Source organism: Eupeodes corollae, chromosome 3, assembly GCF_945859685.1.
Source record: "Eupeodes corollae chromosome 3, idEupCoro1.1, whole genome shotgun sequence".
Classification (NCBI taxonomy): Eukaryota; Metazoa; Arthropoda; class Insecta; order Diptera; family Syrphidae; genus Eupeodes; species Eupeodes corollae.
Window position 1 is genome coordinate 26,256,989 of NC_079149.1, and position 14,507 is coordinate 26,271,495.

General features: G+C 34.3%; 1 protein-coding gene across 2 annotated transcripts; it reads right to left on the reverse strand.

Annotated features, from left to right (window-relative positions):
• Positions 1–5,072: 5,072 nt before the first annotated feature.
• On the reverse strand, positions 5,073–12,233 carry LOC129952351 (protein tumorous imaginal discs, mitochondrial). 2 transcript variants are annotated; one of them, XM_056064901.1, is made up of 7 exons: positions 12,033–12,233; positions 11,069–11,811; positions 10,901–11,001; positions 10,482–10,611; positions 10,264–10,413; positions 10,141–10,204; positions 5,073–5,578 (listed from the first exon to the last, which is right to left on the reverse strand). In XM_056064901.1, the coding sequence occupies exons 1-7, from the start codon at positions 12,202–12,204 to the stop codon at positions 5,325–5,327; spliced, it is 1,614 nt and encodes a 537-aa protein (XP_055920876.1). In that variant the 5' UTR covers positions 12,205–12,233; the 3' UTR covers positions 5,073–5,324. The 2 variants fall into 2 exon arrangements, with proteins under 2 accessions (XP_055920876.1, XP_055920877.1); XM_056064902.1 differs by lacking the exon at positions 5,073–5,578 and adding an exon at positions 5,663–5,872.
• Between the last annotated feature and the right edge of the window lie 2,274 nt (positions 12,234–14,507).

The window sequence follows — 14,507 nt, forward strand, 5'->3', positions numbered from 1 at the left end:
AAAAATTGACACAATACATTTTTGCTTTTAATGATCCTTGAATAGGTCACTTTAAACTAAGGTATACAAATTTAAATTGCAAGTTACTTCTCCCATTCAACAATAACAAAGATTATTACATAATTACAATACCTAGTGTCAAGACTTGTAGTCTCATCTTTAACATTAAAAAAGGCCTATTGTTTCTTTGGTACGTGATCGGATTAACTAAATGATTACTAGTAAAGCGGAACGAACTTCTATCATCTACTTAAAAAAAAAGGTTGCATCTTTTAACCTTGTGCGATCCATTAACCTAATTAAGATTATTGTGTTGTTGTTGATAAGATTTTTAGTAAGAATCAGAGGCACCACGTTCAGTATCTTATTTTGATAGAGATGTTTGATTACAAATTATTACGATACTGTGGTTCACAATAAAATTGAAATATTAACACAACAATATTAGATCTCAAGCAAAGTTCCACGTTTATTTAATGCACAATAATAACAAAAAATGTTATAATTTCTGCTGTCTATTAAAACTACGATATATGTAAATGTTTGAAGAATTAATTTTTTAGGCTAATGTTATCTTATGTTCCTGCCTTTGTTTTAACTCACTCAACAAGGATCCTACATTTGGTAGAATACATACTAAAATATCTTGAAAATAACAATTTGTCGAATACTATCACTCCTTTTTTTTGAATAGGTGTTCTTCAAAGTCTGTTTAACCTTTTTTTATTTTATTGTATTGCACTTGATATTTATTAAGAGTTTTGCTCCAAGCTTCTTGTCGAGAGCCTTTCAAATCTTTCATTACGGGTTCAAACCTTATTAATGCTGGTGTGCCCCAGGGCTACGTTTTGACTCCGGCTCTCTTCCTTATTTTTATAAATGATCGTTTGTCTCTGACAATACAGTACCTTTAACTTCTCATATTGGTTTTAAGATAGGCATTCTTGTCTTTCAGATGTGGACTATCAACGGCAGCGTATGATAAGCTCATTGAATTCAGATCTTAATAACATTCTCCAATATGGAATAAAATCAACCTTCAGTATCGGTATATGTACAGATCACCTCTTATGGAATGATCACATATTCGATATTGCCAAAAATGCTGCCAGATGCTTAGGATTTCTCCTACGGTGCAAGAAATTTTGGACCCCTTCTTATCTGGCCGTAATTTAAAAAGCCTTAATTCGTCCAAAACTGGAATATAACTCCCATATTTGGGCAGATGTTCAAAAGGTAGACATGTGCATTCAAGAGGACACAAGCGTCCACAGGTTTTTCTCAAAACCAACCTCTGTCTATCAACTCCTACTCTCACCTCCCCGTGGTGAACATCGGGTGCCTAGTACCTCAACTGGAGATTGGGTTCCAACCCCAGTGGAAAGTAGTTGGGGGCAGCAAACGAGAGAGGTGGGGAGAGGTGTTTCCACTAAGGCACCTCTCCTTATCCAGACGGCAGCGGAGGAATTCCCGAGATGGAATCAACGGTGGCGTCTACAGTTCCAGTAAGGTTGAACTACTTAGTGAACACCTTATAGGGCTTCTTCGACTTATTCGGAGCCCAGGTCTGTAAGGAGCGGTTTTATCCGGCTCCCCATCCTTGGAGTTATACTAAGCATCTGGCCCTCCAGGTTGGGGGTTGTGCGTCGGGGTGACTTCCTGGCCACGTAAAAGCTTTCATAGTTGCAAAGCACCAACAAGCCTCTTATACGGACGGATTTTTTGTTGACAACCAACGCAAACGAATAAAGGACAACGAACTTCGGATATGCACGTGGAATGTTAGGTCCCTTAACAGACCACGTGCGGCCGAAGAATTAGCAAAGGCCCTAGACCGATATAAAGCAGATATCACGGCCATCCAGGAAATACGATGGGATGGGCAGGGCAAAAAGATGATACAAACAAAAAATCAGAAGGAAAATGAGAGGGCATGAGAAGCGTGCGGTCGAAGATGTTGAGAGGTTTAAAAGCAGGAATGAAGCTCGAAAGTTTTATGAACAGGTGAAACGAAATTCACAGGTACCTAAACCTAGAACCGAAGGCTGCAAAGACGAAAGTGGAAACATCATAGTGGAACCGCAGTCAATGCTGAGGATATGGAACGACCACTTTTGCAGACTGCATAACGGCGACGACGAACTGAATTTCGCTGTCAGGCAAGATGATCCATTGAACATAGACGACGAAAGCCAACAATCCCGTCCTCCCGACTTAGACGAAGTAAAGATTTCCATATCTAAATTGAAGTCTAATAAAGCCGATGGAGCGGATGGCTTGAATGCCGAGCTCTTTAAAGCAGCTGGAGATAAGTTGGTTAGGAGCATGCACCAACTTATCTGTAAGATATGGTCGGAAGAAAGCATACCCGATGAATAGAACCTCAGTATTTTTTGCCCGATCCTGAAAAAAGGAGGCCCTCTAAACTGCACCAACTATGGAGGCACCAGTCCACCTAACATTGCTTACAAAATCTTCCCTACTGTAATATGTGAACATCTAAAGCTCGTCGTCAAGAACCTGATAGTCATTATTAGAGTGGCTGTAGACCTGGAAAGTCCACAGTCGATCAAATGTTCACATTACTGCAGATCCTGGAAGAACCCCAAGTACATCAAATCAACATCCACCATCTTTTCATTGATTTCAAGGCCAGATATGACAGTATCTACAGGGACGAGCTGTATAGGGCCATGTCATGTTTTGGCATCCCTGCCAAACTCGTCCGTTTGTGCAGGATGACCATGGAGAATTCACGCTGCTCCATGAAGGTTGGAAACAACTTAACAGAACCTTTCGATGTCAAAAAAGGTTTTACACAAGGTGATGCGCTGTCATGCGAATTTTTTAACATCGTGCTTGAAAGAATAGTGCAGAGCTCACACGTCAACACTAGAGGCACTATCTTTCAAAAGTCTGTCCAATTACTAGCATATGCTGATGACATTGACAAAATCGGAAGAACTCAGCGTGATGTCAATGGGGCTTTGTGAGTATTGAGGCAGAGGCGACAAAAATGTGTTTAACGGTTAATGAGGGCAAAACAAAGTACATGCTGTCGTCAAGAAAGGACATACAACACCGACGTCTTGGTCAAAACGTCACAATCGACAGACGTAACTTTGAGGTAGTCAAGGACTTCGTCTACCTAGGCTCCGCTGTAGACGCAGAAAACAACACCAGCGCTGAGATCAAATGCAGAATAACTTTTGCTAACCTCTGTTTCTTTGGACTAAGAAAGCAATTGAGTGGTAAAGTCCTCTCTCGAGGGACCAAAGTGTTGCTATATAAGACCCTTATCATCCCCGTCCTGCTATACGGTGCAGAAGCATGGACCATGACAAAAGCGGATGGAAGCACCTTGGGTCGGTTCGAGAGAAAAGTTCTTCGTATGCATCGAAGGGGAGTGGAGGAGAAGAACGAACGACGAGCTGTACGGGCTTTACAGCGACGTAGACTTAGCCAGAAGGGTAAAAGTCAAACGACTAAGATGGCTGGGTCACGTAGAGCGCATGGAAACCAATGCTCCGGCCCGGAAAGACTTCGAATCGGCACCCACAGGACAGCGCAGTAGAGGAAGACCGCGGATCAGGTGGCGCGCACAAGTGGAAGGTGACCTCACCCAACTTGGAGCCCGAAACTGGAGACATCTAGCCAGGGACCGAGCTAGATGGAGAAGTTTGTTGGGTGAGGCCCTAGTTCACACAGGGCTGTAGCGCCACCTTAAGTAAGTAAGTAATGGCATTTAAATTTTTGAGAATAACTTATTTTGGAGGTACATTTTTAAATCTTAAAATATAGGCAATATTTTTTTCTGTTGAACACAAAAGATCTTAAAAAATTAAATAAATCTACTTTTAAAGTGAATTTGCTTTGGATGTTCTAAAACTGAGATTCAAATATGAATTTCAATAATACAAATGTCCCAAAAAATCAAGTAGGTAACACTTTTGTTAAACTAATGGCTAAGTGAAAAACATAATAAACGTTTCATATCTATTGATATAAAAGCTTTGAAACGTGAGTACTACAAAACTTTTCTTCCCAAATTATTTGTTTACTTACCTTACTTTGTTTAAATTTAATTTGTTTAAAGAAATTATGTTCTTAAATGCAACTATTGCCTTAAATTCAAGAACCAAACCTTTTTGTCTCTACAATTTTTAAGTTTTGTTGACGCCTTTATAAGATCCAAATACGAGTAAGCAGATTGATAACGATAGTAACAAGAGACTCCCGGAAATTGAGTTCGAAAAAACTACGTCAAAAAAAGGCCGACATTTTTACATATCCTCTCTCATTTTCTGGATTTTTATGAAATGAAAACAAGAAAAGTGTGTTTTGGTTTTGGAAAAAAGCAACGTTTCAAAACAATTTCCTACATTTCTGACCGAAATGCACCAACAACCCTCTAAGCTATTGTATTTTAGCTCTTAAATATGGCATACTTAGACAACTGTTCGAATCTTGGAATGCTTTCATATGAGTCATCCAAGTTAAATAGTTAGACCATAACTTGCTGGACAACAGTGTTTCTTAATAATTTGATAACTAAAGTTGTCATTTTAGCAATTATTAAATTTTGTTAGCATCCTTTACAAAACATTAAAGAACATTTTAAAGCTGTGAGTAAAAACTCATCTAAGTGTGTGACCCCCCCCCCTGATGAAAAGTCTGGATCCGCCCTTGAGTGTGCATCAGTATCTCCTCTTTCATCCTTCCTTATTTTCCTAAAGCTCGCACTGTGTTTAAACTTTAAACATGTTAAGGGTATAAATAACCCCTTGAGTGCCTGTCAACTATAAAAAAAAAACTATACAAATAATAATACTTGCATCGAGGAGGAGGATGAAAACTACTTGAACACCACTGTAATGTTGTCAGTTGGAGTCATGACTCCCTGCTTGACAAAATCAAACAATTTTTATAATTCGTGCAGCTCTGTTTTATTGTTAAAAACTTAAGCAAGATCATTATAAACAACAAATATCACTTAGAGAAACATATTATAAAAATTTGAATGATAAATCTCGACTTTTTTCATTAAAAAAAAAAGAAAAACAGAATTTCCCTTGCATTTTTAGAGAAGCTATATATTTAATTTATTTACTTATCTTTATTTAACGCGAATTGTTTGGTTTTGATAAGTTCACAGAACCTCCAACAAACAAACAGTAACAATAACAAGATCGATATTTATGAAAAGTTTCTTATTTTCAACATAAAGGTTCTTTTTTTAAAAATCTTGCATACAATAACTAGTTATGTACCTATTTATATATTTTTTTTTAACTTTACAAAAAGGAAATACTATTTTTCTTTTATTACATTTTACTTCGTTCCTGTTTATTTGTATTTTCTTGTTGTTGTCGATTTTCTTCTGGTTTATCTTTTTGTTGAATGTTTTCAGCTTCTTTTTCATTTTCTTTTTGGTTCTCATTTTGATCAGTTTGTTTAGCTTGACTAGGCTCAGGCTCAGGATCTTTTTTATGACTCTCAGCAGATAATTTTTGAGCTTTTAAAGCTGCTTTAATAGCCTCTGTTAGATTATTTGGATCAAATGTATTCTCTTTTGTTCCTGCAAAAAATAAATCACAAAAAAGATTCCTTTTTTCAACCAAACCAAACAAAATAAAATAAGATACAAAAACTCATCAAAGCCTTATAATTGTATTTATTATATTTATTTCACTAATTTATAGTTTTATTTACATTAAAATTTAACAAATTTGTGTTTTTTTTTTTATTTTGTATTTTATAAATATAAAATAATTAAATTAAACTAAAAAAAAATATATAAAAACAAACTTAAAAACAATTCTTGAATTTTGGGCTTTATCGTGGGAAGAATTACTTCAACTTGATTTTTCGCCTTCAATGAAACGAATAATAAAATTAATAACAATTATAAGACTTTTTTGTGTATAGGTTAAATATTTTATGTTAAAATTCTCAAAATTAAATTTTGGGCGCAAAGTGCAGACCAGAACATATTATGTGTTCATAACAAACATAACAAAGGTGACAATAAATAAGAAATAAGGGAAGATATCGGGAAATTGGGATTATTTTTAAACGTTATGCAAAAAAGTTAGTATTCAATAACACAAGAATTATTTATGAACTTCATTTAGTTACAGAGATGATATGAGATTTATTGTTAAAAAAAGGATACATTTAGTCCAGTGAAATAAGAGGTTCACCCCAAGAAGAAAGAAATTTGTTTATATCCTCCTTTTCGTAGAAATTGTAAGGTAAGTTTTGGGCCGCCATAGGTCGCGACTATAGACATTTACCAAAATAGTCAAGTATACAATTTGTCAAGATTTGTTAATACTCTCAACTTTTTCAGAGATAGAGAGCAAGTAATAAAATTAAAGTTGGTAATCAACAAAGTTCTTTTTGTTGAAAATGCGTAAGCTTAACAAATTATCTAAGCTTAAAAATAAATACATAATTTAAGCGGCGGAACAGTCCGTTGAGACATCGAGCTTAGTGACTTACATTTCCATCACCATTCTTAAGGGTGACAAAAGCTATTTTAACTAAACGGTGACTATTATCGAATACAATAATGTTAAGGACATGATTTAAACCTTCAGTAATAGGACTGGCTTTTCCAAAATATATTTCTGGAACCAATTACAAAAATGTTGTCACTAGTTCCAAATAAACAACATACTTGAATCGATGTTATGTAATTTCAAGAAAAGGTCTAGATCCATAACAGTTCTAAATTATGTCCTAATCATTATGGTTTTTTTAAAAACTAATACGGTTAATCTGCTAAATAAAAACATATCCTATCGGTGAAAGATCAGGCCAAAGCCTACAATTTGCAAATATAAAATACAGTTGCTTAAAAAAGAAAATGGACACCTAATGTTTTCGTCGTTTCTTAAAAATATTTCAGTAAAATTATGTTCAAAACTGTTCATATGGATATTTTTTCAAAGGTTTGTGACCTTGCACTTCAAATCCACGAAGAAAAAAATGTTGATTCCATTCAAAACTAAAATAACTTAATTTTTTTATTCCAAATACCTCTATTTTGATCTAAAAAAAGAAATCGGACACTTGGCAGCACTGCACTTTCCTTTTATTTAAACGGAACTAATTGAACATTTTAGTATGCCGTTACTTTTTTGTAATGTCAGGCGAAAATAAAAAATTACAATTTCAAAATGGAAGTCAAGATGGAAAGAAAACGTGGTTACACATCAATAGAAGTGCGAAAACTTGTGATTGAACATTTTGAAATTTTGAAAAAGGAAAATCGGTTCGCAATATAGCAGAAATTGTAAAAAGAAGTCCCTCTACTGTAAGGGACATTATAAAAAGGTATAAAGAAGCAAATTCTGTTGAAAATTCCTCAAAATCTGGAAGACCAAAAACATTAAGTGTTGCCGATGGGCGTTGAATTATTAAGCAAGTGCAGAAGTTTCCTCTAATAAATGCACCTAAGTTAACTGCTGAGGTAAAACAATATTTAAATAAGCATGTCATTTCGGAAACCGTAAGAATAACTTTACAAAAAAGCAATTTTCATGGAAGAGTTGCCCGGAGGGGAGACGTTTATTAGCCAGCAAAACAGAATAAAGAGAAAGAAGTTTGCCTTACACTATCAAGGCAAAGATTTTTCTTTCTGGATATGAGTTTTGTTCTCAAACGACAGTAAATTTAATTTATTCCGATCTGATGGACAAACATTATGTATGAAGAAAACCAAATGAGGAGCTCAAGGAACGAAATCTGCGACCAACTGTGAAACATGGAGGAGGCTCGGTCATAGTTTGGGGTTGTATGTCCGCTGCTGATCCAAAAAATCTTGTGTTTATAAACCAAAGACAATTTAAACCAGAGTGCATAACAATTGGGAATCATAGATGAATATTGTTTTAGCAAGTCAACGGCCCCACAAGCACAAGGCTCAAAACACACGCTTGTGGCTCCTTTATAACTGTCGCAGTGTACTTAAAACCCCTCCTCAGTCTCCAGACTTAAATGTAATAGAAAACCTGTGGAGCTATTTGGAAAACCTGCTAAAAAATACACCATTTCAAGCAAAACGGACCTAGAACTGGCCTTTAAATGTGAATGGAACAAAATTCCAGCTTCTTTTTGTGAAAAACTTGTCCAATCAATGTCAAAAAGGTTGAATGCGGTAAAAAAGAGCCTAAAAAATATTAGTTTATTGTTTTTTTCTTCATATTTTTGTTTTTTTGTTATTTTTGCGAAAGTCATATATGAAGTGTTTTTTTTTAAACTTAGATTTTAAGAAACCGTTCTTACGAATACATTTTCATTTCTTATATTTTTTTAACCCTAAATAAGAAATATTAAAAATATATAAACCATATTTCGTAAAGTTTGATTAAGGTTGTTTATTTGCGGTTTTAAGTGGAAAATAAAAGCTGTCCGCTTTCTTTTTTCAGCAACTTTACTTTTTTTTCCCTCTCTTGAAACGATTGAGCATATAAGAAAATGAGTCAGACGAAAATGATAGCTTGTTTTATGCTTGACAAGTCCTAAACCCTCGACCCAGACCTTCTACACAATGTTTAGAACAATAATAGGGAGTTGTATACAAATTTCCAGCTTACAATCTCTCATTCCGCGGATGGCTCCTTTTTTCGACTTATTTTACTGGTCAACTAATTATTTTTTGTTTGCTAATTAAATAATTTATTTTATTTTAATTGTCTATTGTCATTAGTGCTTTTTTTTAAATTACTTTGGTAAAGTCCATTTTTCTTTATATTCCAAAAGTTGGATGCAGCTCTAATTAAATTCACGCCTTTACCTATTAACATTGATTCGTGCAAAAACTTTTGTGTTAAATTTGTTGAGACTTTTATTTTGTTTAACAAAAATTTTTAAGCTTACTGACAAATCTAAGCACAGCTTGAAAGGAAAGTTCAGTAAATAATATTCTTTGTAAGTTCGTATGTGAATAAAAATTGTTAGCAATTAGCTTTAAAATGCCATAAAACTTTCAGTGCAAATAGTTTCTTTCTTAATTTCATTTTAGGAACAAAATATTTCTGTTTTTTTATGAAAATACTTACATTTTAAAAATGTTTCCGAGAATAAAGGTTTTTTAGAAATTCGTTTTAAATATCAATAAAATTATTATTTTTCAAACACTGTTTTCGTTTGATTGAAATCTTAATAAAATTTCTGAAAAACTCAAATCCTCTTTGAATCTTGTTCTGCTAAAACATTAGTGTTAAAGTAACTCAACAATATGGGAATTAAGGTTAGAAAGGTACAGAAAACGTTGTTGAAAATGCAACTAGGGGGAATCGAATGATGAAAGAATGATACGATTAAAAAAAAATAGAGCAATGGAAGCAATTTTAAGCTAAAAACATATTTTTTAGTCATTTAATTTAATCATTAAAACTGTAAAATGTTATTTTAAAAAATATCGCGTAGCAAATAAAAAATATTTTATCAGAACAGCAGTTTTCGATAAAGAACAATTATTTATTCAATACTGAAAAATCAAAATCAGGAGAATCCGCAGCACAAGCTAAGAATATTTTTCGTAACTAACGACGCATTATATTTAAATTTTGTTGTTTTAACTTTTTTACACCCTAAGTGAAAAAAATAAGTCTTGAAGTCATTATGAAAAATAAAAATATTTCCCTTATAAAAAGTCTTATAAAAGTTTTCTTTTTTTTTAAATAAAATCGAGAAAAAAATATCTTATCCCCCTCACAATCATATCAAGCTACATTAAATTTTTAAGTTAATTTTGAATTTATCAAATTTAAGCCGATTTAAATGGACTTTCATAGTTGTTTTGTGATTGTTTGCGTTGTTGTTCACGCATTAAAATTTCTCTTTCACGTTGCCATTCTTCTTCGCGTTGCTTTCTTTGTAAACTCTCTAATCGTCCATTTTCCAAATAATTATCGGTCATGGAATCATTGTTAAGGAAATAAAATATAATAACAACAGCAATAAGTATCCCTATACCAAAATACACTCGCGAATCGAATGGTTTTTCTTTAAATGCACTATCATCGTGTTCGGTGTATGTTTTATGGGATTCGTCTGCACCTTGCGTATATTTACTCGAAAGATTTTCTTTTTCAGTTTGCGTGGATGATGATTGGTTGTAGGACTTACCATCTTTTTTCTGAGCAATGCCATTTATTTGTCCGGGTGTGTCTCTTTCTAATTCAGCAAAGGCCTAAAAAAACAATTGACGTTATTTTAAGGTCTACATCAAATCTTTTTACTTTTACTTACTTGTATGAGAGCTCTTTGCTCTGTTGTTAGAGTCTTTGGAATATCTATTTTGATATTGACAAAATGATCGCCATGTCCATGAGCATTGACACGTTTTAAGCCTTTGCCACGTAGAGAGATCGTGCGATGTGATGAAGTACCGGGTTCAATCTAAATAAAAATCCAATTGCTCATAAAAATAGAACTCAAGTATTTTACAAGAAAAAGAAATAACATACGTTGATAACATGATCTTCGTAAATCCCTTGAATACGAATAGTTCCACCTAAAATGGCTTGTGACACGGATACTGTGGCATCAGTATGTACATCGGCGCCATCACGTCGGAAATAATTACTTTTCTCAACCCTAAAAAAAAACCAACATTCTAATTACTCAACTTAAAAATTTTATTAAAAGAAAATTTGGAAATATTTTTAAGTCGAAATGATAACTCTAACTTTTCAATTGACTTGCAAATGGAATAAGGAAAAGATTTCTATCTAAACCTTCGAATAAAATTTATCTAAAGCCCCATAGAAAAGTGATACACTCTGTTTAAGAGTTCTACTACTAAAAACCTTCAAAAGAATTCTGATGCGTCTTGGATTCGTTGGAGAATTTTTGGAGAAAAAAGGCTTAGATATTTTCAACTCACCTGAAAGTAATGAAAATTTCCTTCCGTCCGACTGCCAATCGTACAGTTTGGCCGTGCTCAACGCCAGCAGGTACAGGAACAGTAACTTTTTTCCTTTGAACCTAAAACAACAAGAATTTTATCAGTATCGTTGTTATCTTCGAATTTATTCTTGAATTTTTTTCATACCGATTGCCCCTTTCCTTCACATTCGACACAAGGATACTTAATAAACTGCCGTGTTCCTTGACAATAGCGACATGTCGACCGCATAACAAACGGTCCAGTGGATATCGTCTCCATGCCGGTGCCATTGCAGTATTGACATCTGCCTGGCTTTGTGCCGGGTTCACATTTGGTACCATTGCACTTTGGACAAGTATCAACAATATTAACATTCACATCCTTGTTCACACCTCGAGCAGCCTGGGCGAAGGTCAAATCCATGACGACTTCCTGAGCCGAACCAAATCCGTATTGGGATTCAGCAAAATCATCAAAGTTGTTCGAACGGAAATTAGCCTCTCCGAATATCTTTCGGAATAGCTCTTCCGGATCGATTGTCGAACGGAATTGCCAACTTTGCGAGAAACCTTGTGGCCCCCGAGGATCTGCACCGTAACCAGCGCGATTCATGTCCTCGGTTGTCTGACCATAGGTATCGTATTCTCTGCGCTTCTGTTCGTCACTAAGGACTTCATAAGCTTCGGATACTTCTTGGAACTTCTTACCGGAATCTGCATCGTCCTTATTCGTATCCGGATGGTATTTCTTGGCAAGTTGGTAGTAGGCCTTTTTGATGTCTTTGGCGGAGGCATTCTTCGGCACACCCAGTGTCTGGTAATAGTCGCTCTTGTTTAACCTACCAGACCGATGGAACGACCTAATGAGTGTTGTTATTGGCTGATTGCCAGTAGTAGTTGATGATAGCACTGCAATCAATAAAAAGTTTGTTTCTAGAAACTTACGAGATTTTTTGATTACAAATGATTTTGTAAGACTATTTTCTACTTATTCATACAATAATAGTGTTTAATAATGTTTCATTAATGTTTTTACACTAAATTATCACAAATAGTTTGAGGATATATATTTCGGTTTGTGAATGATGTAACTTTTTGAATGAACGAGAAAAAAACATCAACCAACTTACATGTCTTTGAATGATGTTTTCCGGTGAAGACATTTTGAATTGAATACTCAAAACGATTGGAACATGTTGAGGAAGATGTTATTTGTCGACTGGGAAGAGTTTGTAGCTTTCCGCATTGAATAATTCTAGAATTTTTGGAAAAACTAACAAGACCCCGTGCAGCGGCCGCCATGCTTATCAGCGCGATGTTGAAAGAAAAGAATCGAGAAATCTAGATGTCAGTTTGAAATGTCATTTGTTGACAATTTCTATAATCGAGACTCGATTGGAGTTCAATGAATGAAAGGCACTGCCATCTAGCATTTTTATTTTTGAAAATTGAAAAAAAAAACATTAAGTGAATTAAGATTGAAATATTTTATTTGTTTAAAAAAAAACTTGAAGTGAAAATTTCGGAATATTTATTTTTTCAATGTTGAAATAAACGGCTCAACTTAACATTACCGCAGCACGAATTTCGACTTGTGTTTTTTTATTTGATATATATGCGCAAATAAATAATAACTATAGCAATTTTAGAGCGAGGAAACATTTATTTTTATTTTTAATTAATATTCAAAGTTCACTTTTTTACATACAAAACACACAAAATGGTTGATTTTGACATTTCTTATATGTTTTTTGTTCAGCGTTGCCATACTTGTTTTTTTGTTGGGGATTTCTTTGCTGAAATGCAAAAAGTACTTTGCATATACCCTAACTCGCATCCACCCCAAATCCTATAGTGATCCCAAGCAGGGGGGTTGCAGGGGGGCATCATGTCCCCTTTACATACCTAGCTGTTAAAACGCCGTGTTTTCAATTCAAAAGAACTTGTTTTAGGCTCAAAAAATGAAATACAAAAAAAGCAGGGTTAAGTCCGAAAAAGAAAATATTTTAGGAAATTATTGTCAGTTCTCTTTATTTTGATAATATCTAAATGGAACAAGATATCCGATAGGACCCGATTGTCTAAATTTTCGATGACTCTGAGAGATATTGAGGTTATGTTCCGAATTATCCCAGCCTTTAGCTTTTGAATTGTTGCTGGCTTATAGACGTACACCTTTTCTTTAAAATGATTTCAACGAAAGATGTCCAACGGTGTCAAATGATTTTGGCAGCCTATTGACAAAGCCACCACATGAGATAACACAGCCATTGAGCAAACGAGCCATTGTTTCGTTTGCTGTATGGTAAGTGGCACTGTCCTGTTGAAGCCACATAGCGTCCATATCTTATAATTCGGGCCTTTAAAAGTTCGTTATCATCTAACGATAGCGAACATCATTCATAGTAAAGGACCGATATGATGCCACCAGCCCATAAACCGCACTTAACAGTCACTCTTTATGATTGCATTGGCTTTCAACAATCACTCTTGCCCAAATGAGGCAATTTTGCTTATTCATGAATCCACTGAGGTGAAATTGATCATCCACTATTGCCATTTCTTTCCACCATTCTGACCATGAAAGACATGTCCTTTAAAATGGTCAAAAGGCTTTGGTTCTTGAGTCAATTGCACCTTGTAAGCGCTGGTGTTTTCACATCTCTTAAATACCCAGCTTGCTCAAATGTTTGCAAAAATTTTCCGATTACACGCAAATTTAAACGAATAAATTAAATCACGAAGTGCACGATATGCATTTTGATTTGAACAACCATTTTTATAACTTTAATACGTTACTATAATGTTTATCTTTACATAGTTAAAATTGAGTTAGTCTAGAATTGAAAAATGTCAAATGAAATGCAGAAACAAACATATTGGGTTTGTGTAATTAACATTTAATATCGGCCCTTAAAATTTAACCAACCTTTAAAATGTAGCAACCTCAAGACGATTAATGAGATTGTCATTTAATATCTTTGTTCTTGAAAAAAAACACGCCTACCATTTACTCTTTCAATTATTAAAATCGATTCACTTGTTAATTATTATTATTACACTTATTAATTACATACAGTCCTATTAGTAAATTTAGGTTGGCTAACAAATTTATTAACTAAAACATGGATAATGATATTATTCGTCTAATAAATAAGTTCATTTTATGTTATATAATATAATTTATTATTTCCTCACGTTTTATCTGCCATCTTATTGCAGCCATGACTTTAATACTTGGTGGGATGTGCCCAACCCACCGCTAGCATCACCAATAAGGTCATGTTTAATTATGTCTATCAGTTTGAGCATGTTTGTTTTTGAGAATCGGCACCTCGATTTAAAAGAACGCCTCGCTAGGTCTTGACTCGTGCTTTATAATATTTTGTTTCTAGTTTCGATCCTGATATCACTTTGCGATTCAAAAACAATTATTTAGTGTTAATTAATATAGGGGTGGTAGTAAAACATATTAAGGTTAACATAATATTTAGTTAGACAGAATAAACTCTTGACATTTTAACTCTTGCTCTTAAGATACAACTTATAGCTTCGTTCGATATTTCATTATTGAAATAGTTAGCTTCTGATGGTAATTGGTGATT